This window comes from Oryza brachyantha, chromosome 9 (assembly GCF_000231095.2).
Source record: "Oryza brachyantha chromosome 9, ObraRS2, whole genome shotgun sequence".
In the NCBI taxonomy this organism is placed as follows: domain Eukaryota; kingdom Viridiplantae; phylum Streptophyta; class Magnoliopsida; order Poales; family Poaceae; genus Oryza; species Oryza brachyantha.
Window position 1 is genome coordinate 10,810,359 of NC_023171.2, and position 11,708 is coordinate 10,822,066.

The 11,708-nt window shown below is 39.2% G+C and overlaps 1 protein-coding gene across 1 annotated transcript; it reads left to right on the forward strand.

The window, feature by feature from the left end:
- The first annotated feature begins 1,637 nt into the window (after positions 1-1,637).
- On the forward strand, positions 1,638-5,406 carry LOC102711830 (bZIP transcription factor TRAB1-like). The gene is made up of 4 exons (XM_040527726.1): positions 1,638-2,964; positions 3,256-3,327; positions 4,124-4,153; positions 5,088-5,406. Exons 1-4 carry the CDS (start codon positions 2,032-2,034, stop codon positions 5,163-5,165), a joined length of 1,113 nt encoding a protein of 370 aa, XP_040383660.1. The 5' UTR covers positions 1,638-2,031; the 3' UTR covers positions 5,166-5,406.
- Positions 5,407-11,708: the final 6,302 nt, after the last annotated feature.

An 11,708-nucleotide genomic window follows, 5' to 3' on the forward strand; every position in this document is an offset into this window, starting at 1 on the left:
TCCAAATCGTCTCATCAAACTCTCCTGGGATTAGTCTTTAAATATAACAGACTCTCCAGGGATTTGTTTGTAAATATAACAGACTCATCAAACTCTCCAGGGATTTGTATAAGGCGATGTTTAGTTTTCAATTTTTTTTTCTAAAAACATCGCATCGAATCTTTAGACACCTAAATAAAGCAATAAATATAGATGAAATAAAAAATTAATTGTACAGTTACGGAAGAAATCTTGAGACGAATCTTTTGAGCCTAATTAGTTTATAAATACCCACCAGCGCTACAGTAACCAACTGTGCTAATGACGAATTAATTAGGCTCAAAAGATTCGCCTCGAAGTTTCTAGGCTAGCTGTGAAATTCGTTTTTTCATTCGTGTCTAAAAATCCCTTTTAACATCCGGTCAAACATTAAACTTGACACTTCTTCAAAAAAAAAAAAATTTTCATCGGAACGGGGCCTAAGTATAACGGGTTAGGGCCTAGACGTGTATGAAAACATATCTTTAGAAAAACTTTTGGTTCTTGGATCTCACTCATGGATAACGAGACACTACATTCAGCATTCACCTAAAACCATAGCATTCAAACCTTAAATTTGCCTCTTAACACTTGGCCCTTGTACAGTTGCACGGTTGCGCTATCAAAAGTTTTTGCTGTTTAGTCTGAATCTACTGGGTGATGGTCCTGCCTGCGATTTCTTATATCCATCTCGACCCAAAAAAGAAGAGAAAACTATTAACATTAAATCACTAGCTGAGTGAAAATCATCATCTTTCCATTGAGAGCAAGCAAGACCACATGAAAGGCCCCTTTGAACCAAAGGATTTCTAGAGGAACTTTATATGATCTAAATCCTATAGCAACTTTTCATATAACCCCTTAAAACAAAGCTTTAAAGTTTTTTTTTTCAAATCCTATCATATTCCTTTGAAATAGCACAATGAGTGTGTGGATTTTGCAGAAAAGCTAGCAAAAGATTCAACCATATGAGAATTTCCCTTTTGAGTCTATTATTCTCATTTGTTTCCTTATTTTTTCTATGATCTATCCAAACGACAATTCTTATATTTTCTGTATGTTTTGTAGTACTCTTCTTTGCATTTTTATTAAAATCATGTGCTTTGTTATCTCTATTTTTTTAAATATTATGTTTTAAATGGGTGAAATGTAGGGGCTGTTTGTATTGACCTAAATTTTGCCATACCAAAGTATTGGTAGTGCTAAGTTTTGGTACTACAAAATTTGGTAGTGTACATTTGGACTAGTACGAATAAAAATTGGTAACCATCCAAACATATGCTTGTGATATTATTAAAGTTGTCAGATATTTTAGTAGAGCAAAAAAATGGCTTCAATCAAAACAAGCTCTTAGTTTTAGCACATACTACCACTGTAATACCTTTTTCTAACCAAAACTAACTTTCTTTTTTAATAATTCTGTCGCACAATACCCAGCCCACGATGAGGGGAGGGAGACAGAGACACCAACCACCGGTGGGCCCTACTCGCAACAGATGACGGACGCTGGCCGCTGGCCGCTGGGCCCCACATCGGGTAGAGCCCCCCTCCTCTTTGGGGCTCCGATGATATTTTTGTCCGGAAGCCGCCGTCCGAGCAACTGACGGAGCCAACTCCACCACGAGTCGGGCGCCGATTGGTCCCCCGGTCGCAGTCGCCGCCTCCCTCGCGCGCCACGTACCACCTCCACTCCCGCCAGACCAGGAGGATCCTCTGCGCCGCGCTTGCGCTTGCACGCACGCACATCGCCGTCGTCGTCGTCGTCGTCGTCATCATCACCACCACCCCACAATCGCTCGCACGCACCACGCCACCACTGGATCGCACTCGCCAGGGCGGCCTCTCGCTTCGCCTTCGCGCTCCACCTCTCGCACCTCCTCTAGTGCTCTCTCTCTCTCTCTCTCTCTCTTTCCAAGAAACGCATGTGACTCGTGGCGATCCTCTCGTCGGTGAGCTGCTGGGTTCTTTCTTTCTTTGGGCGTCGAGTTCTTGTGGTGCGGCGTGCGTTGTTTGATGCTGACGGATAGGTGGGGAGGGAGGAGGGAGGCGATGGAGTTCAAGAACGGGGGCTCGTCGTCGGAGCGCAGGGCGCCGGCGGCGGAGGGGACGACGCTGGCGAGACAGGGGTCGGTGTACTCGCTGACGTTCGACGAGTTCCAGAGCGCGCTCGGCGGCGGCGGCGGTGGCGGAAGTGGATTCGGGAAGGACTTCGGCTCCATGAACATGGACGAGCTGCTTCGGAGCATCTGGACGGCCGAGGAGAGCCAGGCCATGGCCTCTGCCTCTGGCTCGGCCGCGGGGGTGGGGATGGGCGTGGGGGCGCCGCCGACGTCGCTGCAGCGCCAGGGCTCGCTCACCCTGCCCCGCACGCTCAGCGCTAAGACGGTCGACGAGGTATGGCGCAACCTTGTGCGCGACGAGCCGCCGCCGGTGGGGGCGGACGGCGGCGAGATGCCACCCCCGCGGCAGGCGACGCTCGGGGAGATGACCCTGGAGGAGTTCTTGGTCAGAGCCGGTGTGGTCCGAGAAAACCCACCCGCCACGCCCACGGTGCCCCCGCCGCCAATGCCGCCGCGGCCTGTCCCGGTGGTCCCCAAAACTACTGCCTTCTTGGGAAACTTCCCCGGTGCCAACGACGTCGGCGCGGCGGCGCTGGGCTTTGCGCCGCTCGGCCTGGGGGATCCAACCTTGGGCAATGGCCTGATGCCCAGGGCAGTCGGCTTGCCGGGCGGTGCTATCGCTATGCAGGCAGCGGTGAACCAGTTTGATTCCGGCGATAAGGGGAACAGCGACCTGTCGTCGCCGACGGAGCCAATGCCTTATTCCTTTGAGGGCTTGGTGAGGGGGAGAAGGAACGGTGCCGGAGTGGAGAAAGTGGTGGAGAGGAGGCAGAGGAGGATGATCAAGAACAGGGAGTCTGCGGCGAGGTCCCGTGCACGCAAGCAGGTTCTAAACTCTAGATTCTTTGTACTGATCTATGCATCTATTGCTATTGGAACCATTTTGAAAGGCTGCAAGTTGTTCATCATACCTGAATAAAAATGATAGAAATACTAATTGCAGTATCTTAGTTTGCTGAAGTTTCCCTTGACATGCTAAATCTTAGCAATTAGACTAAAGATTTTTATTATAAGCTTGGCCACTGGCCAATTTGTTCGTTCTTGTTTCGGTTTTTATTTAAAAGCGTAAAGTTTTGTCAAATTTCTTGTCTTACTAACGATTTCCTTATTGAAAAAGGCTTATACTATGGAGTTGGAAGCTGAAGTTCAGAAACTCAAGGAGCTGAACAAGGAATTGGAGAGGAAACAGGTTTCTTTCTGAAAAACCCTGCTGTAGAATATTGAATGGACTATTTTCCCTACTTTCATTGTAGTTTCGTTAAGGATCTGTACTCTTTTTGAAAGATAAGAAGGATTTTTACTAGCATCCAAAACTTGTAGATTCAGTTCTTAAAACCCCCAAAGTTAGGTGCTTTGTTTCTCTGTGCATGTTCATGAATCATGACATCAGGGGGTTCCAGTGAAGCAGGGTTCACTATGAGTCTATGACTTGCTCTTTCTAAATAATGCATATGTTTACCAGGAACAAAGCCGAATGTGTCCAATATTGTGGTTCTCTTTTAGAATAATCTTACAATGTTGCTCTGGTACTAGTTTCAGTTCCTTGCTTATATTTCTCATACCTGACACCATGCCAACATCCCTGTTGCCTACTTAAAGAAAGGCATATTGCCCAGCTTGTGTTTCTTATATTTGATTAATATTATAGCATGAGCAATTTTATAGTCCTTGAGAAGATACCTCCCAAATTTTACACTAAAATTTTGGTACCTCTCGGTAACTTCTCAAGGACTGTAAAAATACTATTATAGCATATATTAGATGTTTAACTGATTAGTTAACATGTCAGTAAATTAGTGTTTAGGTACCTAAAATTTATTTATTTTGGTATCTGCATAAGGTACCACCTATCCACTTTTACAAAGTTTTGGCCATAAGCTAGCATTCAATGCTAGCAAATAACACTCATTGACAGAATTCAAAGTTTGGATATGCTCATAGCTTACTCTTTCAAGAGTGCTGATCTTTTTTCCTACATCTTGCAGGCAGAGATTATGGAAGTGCAAAAAAATGAGGTAATTGTTTTTGTCATTTGTTTACGTCAAACTTGTGCTATTGATGCTTTTTCCTATTTTTACAGTTACACCTATGATAAATTTCAAGATAAAGCTATATGCTATCCGAATAATTTTGGCGTTTTTCACTAAAGATCAATAATGTATTATATTTCATTTTCTGTAGTTTGGATAGTTGAGTTTAAGGTTGGCATGCTGGATATGCATTTGGGTAACAAATACTTCATTGCTTGCAAGTTGCAACACACATATTTCATACATGTAAACTTTGCATTCCCTTTCAGGCCATCTTCCAGTTCTTTTGTTGAACTGTCCATTCATTTTGTGTAAAATTAACTGATATGTGATCTTTTTGTATTTAACTGTTATGCTTTTGTATTCATTATTAATATAAAATAGTTTGAAGCAATTACATGAATAAAAAAATCTAGATTATTTTCTGCTTTCATTAAAATCCTTACTTCTCATTGTACACGCAAGTATCTATATTGTTTGCTGCTTTGCGTGAAAATAGTATCCACTATGTTCTTTTCCCAGGGGGGTTGGGGGGGGGGGGGATGTGCTCATTTCTAAGAACAGAGTTGTTCTACACCTGCAGAAATTTCTTTATTCATTGAGAACATTTCTGTTTTTTAGTACTCTCAAAACTACTATTGCCATACAATGTTATTTGCAGCTTTTCTCCGGTCAATATCTCACAAGAACCGGAGAAAAAACTTACTTAATGATTACCAAGATTATCCAAATTATACGGTTCTTGGAGCCTCGAGTCTTTGCAAAATTCAACTACCAGTACTAGTCAGGAGTAGCTTAAAGATATGCCATTGGTGTCAGGCTGTCACTCGTCATTCAGCAAACCTGCCCATCATAATGAAAAGTGTGGAGTGGGTATTTTACCTATGTAACTATTTAAATTTTGTTTCACTGCTTATAGGTAGAAGAAATGATAAAGGATCCATTCGGAAGGAGGAAGAGGCTTTGCTTGCGAAGAACACTGACTGGTCCCTGGTGATGAATGAGTGGTCGATGGCATGTAAATTCCCACCTTCATCAGCGACTGTGCATAATTTAATCTGTTGTAAACCAATGGTCAACGAACTTGTGCTTGATTAATCTTGTAGTTTCCCTTTCCTGCTAGCTAATTATGAAAAAGCTTGGAAAACTGACATGTAGATTGCGTGTAGAGGAATGAATCTGTCAGAACAACTTCTTGTAATCCCTGAAAACTTGTATAGTGTTTTCTAGGCTTGTATCATGTTAGTTTCCCACCCTAGAGACCAGACATCTTGGATGACTTCAGAAGTCGACGTTGGATTAGCAAGTCATAGGGACCAAGAATCATCCTGCATCCTGCTTGATGACTAGCTAAACTATAGGTATATAGTATATCTAATATCTGTACTTGCGGTATGTATTTCTACTAGTGTGTAAAGGAGTATAAGCAGACTTACTAATCGCTTATTAAGCCCGTTGCTTGTACCCAGTGTTTCCCCTCTTTTTTTTCAGACTGCTGCTGTCTGCTCGTATGCTGATCTGTGTTTCTTCTGCCTGTCCTGGTCAATCCTGCACTGATATTGTATCACATATGCATTACATGGAATCACATCCGTCTATGTGCACTCAAGAAAAGGGAGATGCCAATTGGCAGTGTCGGTGCTGTATATGGCATGTTGGTCGAGCCAGGCCCCACATGTCATACTCATAACTCACTGAATGGGCTCACCGAATGGCTGATATTGTTTGTGTACATTCCTTCAAAGCAAAAAATTGATATGGTTTCCCAATTGCCATCACAGACCAAAGAAACGGCCCATTATTCCTTACACGGCCCATTATCTAACAGAATGCTACTACAACCCAAGGAGAATTACGTCAAAATTTGATATGGTTTCCCAATTGCCATCACATATGTTTGACAATACTCTTATTTAAAAATATATGTAAAAATATAAAAAGTTAAGTCATGCTTTAGATATATTTAATGATAAACTAAACTATAACAAAATATCTATAATTATATTATTTTTTGAATAAGACAAGTGGCCACTAGTGTATTTAAAAGTCAAAGGCGTCATCTATAAAAAAAAAGAGTTTTTTTCATCCTTGAGAAGATATCATGAGGTACCACTTTTTTCTATGTAAAATTTGGTACCTTCTAGTACCTAAGCTATCCAGAGGTATCAAATTTTACATAGAAAATAGAAAATAATGGCACCTCTTGGTATCTCCTCAAGAATAGTAAAATTGCTAAAAGAAAACCGGAGAAAGTACTTCGAATGTATAGTTGGGAAAAATCGAGTACCATACAAGTCACCGATATTAGGTGGTGTTTAGTTGCCAAAATTTTTTAGCAAAAACATCACATCGAACGTTTGACCTAATGTCGGAAGGGGTTTTTGGACACGAATGAAAAAACGAATTTCACGGCTAGCCTAGAAACCGCGAGACGAATCTTTTGAGCCTAATTAATCTGTCATTAGCACATATTGGTTACTGTAGCACTTATGGCTAATCATGGACTAATTAGGCTCAAAAGATTCGTCTCAAGATTTTTTCAATAACTATATAATTAGTTTTTTGGTTCATCTATATTTAATGCTTTATTTAGATGTTCAAAAATTCGATGTGATGTTTTTGGGAAAAAAATTTTAAGAACTAGACAACTCTTAGTAACAGAAAGTCTAGAGGACTTTCTCTTGTCCGAACAGGAGTCCATTAATGAGTCAATTTTCTTCGTTGTGCGTTCCTTCAGTCTGACACTTTCTTCCACCGTGCTCGCACCGCGCGCTCCTTCACCGCCGGTGTTGTCTCCCTCCACGCCCGCCTCTGCCCATTCCAAGATAAGGAGAGCCATCTCTTATGCTGCTTTTTGATGCCAGCGATGCTCCTCCGTGTTGCTCAATCTTCACCACTGTGTTGCTTCGCGGCACTGGCGTCAGCTATCCCTTGCGCTACTTCACCGCTGGTGTCGATCTCCACCTGCACCGCTCCCCTCCACCAATGCCTCCCCCACACTCTGACAAGCCCTCCGTGCTGCCTTTCCAAATAGTACTGATAGTACCAGTAGGTATCGTCCTGTACCAAATGATTTGCTTCATAATGTATTTCATCCGAATGAAATGTTGTGCTTTAGTCGATCTATTTTAGTATAGGTATAAAACTATATAACTATGTGGAGATTTATCAGCTACTTATGTCGTAACAATGTTGTAACTAAAGTTCTTTCTTATACAAAGATATGTAAACTTTTAGCATATACCTTAAAAAACAAGTTTATTAACCCCCTGCTAGTTAATTTATATTCTGATTTTTTTCTAACTCATTTTCATATATCTCTTATTGTTCCTCCAATTTTTTGCACCTGTCGACTTTTAGCTTGGGTGGACAATTGGAATCCATGCAACCATGTCAAATGTGTAAATCCCCTAGCTCTATAATATTGCGAGTGGAATATAATGATCATATACTAGAACTTATGAAATGAACAATTTATATTTTAGCTCCAACAAAACATCAAGAGAGGATGTATTGTCGTAAAACAATGGTTTATTGTTCATATATTATATATAGAGGACGGCTAGAGGCTCAAGAAAGATGGGATATGGAGCAAATTAGAAGAGAAATTGAGTTATAGTGAAGTATAGTTTGTATAGGAGGATAGTAGAAACACCGGGAATCATGCACGACCACGCAAGTATTATTAATGACTGACATGCTTAATCAGAGTATATACAGTACAACTGGATCCATATGTTAAATAAATAAACGATCGATTCGGTTGTTTTGATCAACAATGACTCATCACCTCTATAGTTCCATCCTTCTGTAGGCTAATACTTGTATGACTGAACATTTTGTGTAGGGATAACAATTTAATCATGGGTCAAGATATCCGCGGATGCTGCACCTGATGGGCATGAGTGTGGTTTCAAACTTTTTGCCCATGGACCTAAGAATATAGTAGACGACAATTCAATTTAAGTTGAGTTTTGCACACGTGTTATACCCCTAACCATTTGATGTCTTGAACTTTAATGCAATTATGTTAGTTTTTTATAATTAATGTTACTTTTAAAGCGTTAGTTAGTGATAATTTTAAACATATTAATATTGTTATTCTTTGTTAAATCTATTATATATATAAAACAATAGGAAAAGGAGCCTCCACCTTAGCTCTCACGGTCTAGAAATTCTGAGATTAATCGGAGGAAAATAGGAGAAAAAAGAAAAATATTTTTTTAGGAGAAAAGAACGGCCAAAAAAAAGTTGAATCGGACAACGAGAAAAACAAAGGAAAGAACGGCAAAAAAATTAAATAGGACAACGAGGAAGAAAAGGAGTTTTTTTAGGAGAAAAGGTTAATCGGACAGATCCGGTTTATAGCATTAAATAAAAGAAGATGTCAATAGCTCGGTACGTGTGCCAACAAATTGATCAGAACAGAAAAAAAATAAAAAAAAAAACCACGTCAATCTCTTGGTAAAAAATTAATCGGACAATTTGATTGGACAAGGAAAGAAAAGAGTCGTATTTTTTATTGACATGAGAAGGAAAATAACAAGAGATAAAAAGAAAGAAAAGACAGTTTTTTAGAGAGAAAAGAACGTGGTTTTTAGATTTAAAAGGTGATTTTTTTTTGTTTTTTGGAATCGAAAAAAAGAAAAGATAATGATTTTTTGGATTGATTGGGAAAAAATCTGGTTTTTTTATCGATCCACCAAAGAAAAATAATTCATAAAAAAGAAAAGATAATATTTTTTGGAATCGGACAAGGATTGGGGAAAAATTAGGCGTCATTGCTATCAAGAAAAGGAAAAAACCAGTTTTTTTTGGCTCGAGCAGTCGAAGGAAAATAAGAGATAAAGAAGAAAAGATAATATTTTTTGAATCGGATAAGGAAAGAGAAAAAATCAGTTTTTTAATCGGTATTGATGCCATGCGATTCCTACGAGGATATTGTGCAAGATTAAACTTTAAGAAATTTCTCATATGCTAAAAAATATTTATTTTATTTTATAAGTGAGTGCTATGTTATTTGAAACAGGTTATGGACAATCACAAATAAGTATATATGAAATATATGTGATTGAAGAAGACAGAGGAAAGAGATATATTATGCTAACTTTATCTATTAAAGTATTATTGTTAGATCTGTTATGTTATTAAAATAATATAAAAGAAACCACTGTTTTAATTTGCGTGAAGTATCAAATGTGACAGTTTGATCTAAGCTAGTCCGAGTTTAATACTATATGATCACTTAAATATTTATATTTTATAATATAATATAAAACTATATTTGATATCATGTTTGAAATTTCGTAACGAAGTTAGCTGGTCTGCGCGGGCCATTACATACTCCTCGTGTATGCGTGCGCCGCATGACATCGGCACGGAAATGAAGCTTTAACCGTTAATCGTATCAACGGTGCGAGATGGGGCGTGGGTGTACTCTGCCCGTACCCAACTCGACCGCACAGCTGAGCAGCCATCTAGCAGACGCCGATCTGAGTCAGGAGCCGCAGGACAGGAGTAAATCACGACGTGACGTCCCGATCTGTATGAAGGTCTGGTAGCCTGCCAATTGTTCTGTGTACTGCATGCATCGGTGAATCTTTCGTTCAGGAGTAGAGTCACCGAGACATTGACGGAACGTCCGGCCGTCAGGGCCAATTACAGTCTTGTTCAGCCAAAATTTACACCCCCTAGCTCCAAAATATAACTATTTTTAGGATTTATATTTTATACCGCAGTATAGATATTTCTGTATTAATTTTATAATTTAATCATTTCGATGATTTTATAGTCAAGCATGTGGTTAGGAAAAGAATCGATCAATTCAAAATTCAAAAATTAACCATTGAGTGACTAGAAGAGAATATTTTAACATCTTCCTAGTTTATGCTAGACAATTTAGTGATATTAATTTTGCAACAAGTTAGTACTTAGAACAGTTTAGCATCATCAAATTGTATGTATCATTGTCTAAGGGCTTCCTTACAATTAATGCAGGATTTTCAGAACACGTAAATACGAAAAATATGGGATTGGAATGTCCTATCGACTCAAATCCTATGGGTTGAATAAACATAGAAAAAACTATAGGAATAATTGTTTGGATTGAGCACAGAAAATTAGGCGAGGGATAGACACAAAGAAATAGTTTTCAAGAGGTTGGACCTTATGTTTAATATCCTCTAAAATCCCTATATTCTCGGTCACTCCTAAGGAATTAAAAGAATTTAAAAGTGGCATTCTTTTGTTCCAAAGGATCATATAGAATTTTTTTCATAAAAATCCAATTCTTTAAAATTCCTCTAAAATTCATTGTTTCAGATGAGCTATGAGACGGATGCCTTTTCGCAAACCGACCTTGAGCTGTCAGTGGCCGCATGAGCCGGCATATTTTGTACAGTTACCTTGAGTAGGAATACTAGCGACCGGTATATCTCGCAGCCACATGCTTTAAATCTTTATGTTGCAGGCTTGCAGCTAATCAATTTTAGGCAAGTAGACTTTGAGATAGGTTAACTCACCGTGTGCATACCTGCAGTGCACGAGGTACTATTGGGTCCCTGTGGCCACAGCCCAACAGACCAGAACGCGAACAGTGATTTAACTACATCACCTACGATTAGCTGCATGGGCCACACCAAGATTCGGATCAAGAATGCTGCTTATCGGCTGGCCAACACGACTGTTCGCTCCTTTTGTTCTTCCGTTGCCTAAACCTAGCAGCGGTTGGCTGGGACTGGCTAAGAGATACTGGGCTCGTTAGGGCATTTCTAACCCATAACATTAGATATGGTTTCTATAAACTTCTCATCAAGAAACTAGTACTAGACACTACTCTTCCAATACAAACACCACTATTCCACACTTAAATTTAATGCTACTTATCTCACATGATATCTTATATGTTGTGTAGAAACCGTGTCTTATGCAAGACATGACATCATTCTCTTTCCTTATTTATTCACTTGCCACATCAATTTTTCATCCTATGTGACAACTTATTTAATGCTATAAACACCATCCTAGTCATTGGGTTGGGAATGCCCTTAGCAAGAGGGACTTCAAAGCCATCAAATCAACGCACGCAAAACAAGAATAGCCATTAACACATAATTAATTAAGTATTAGCTATTGTAAATTTGAAAAAGGATTAATATGATTTTTTAAAACAACTTTCATATAAACTTTTTAGCAAAAAATACACCATTTAGTAGTTCGGGAAACGTGCGCACGGAAAAAGATAGGGAATTTGAATTCAATAGTGGATTGCGAACGAGCCCACTACGTCCGTTCTAAAATAGATTTATTTTTTAGTTTAATATTTTGACAATTTGTTTTATTTAAAAAAATTATAAATGATATTTTATTGTTACTTTATGCGTGATTATTTTTTTAGTTTTTATAGATTTTTAAATAACATAAATGATTAAGCATTGGACACAGAGAAATAAAAAAAATTATTATGAGATAGAGATAATAGGTGTATTTGAGTATTTGACAGACGTTCGTGACTTTGTGCTATAGTACGGGTACCTGCGCA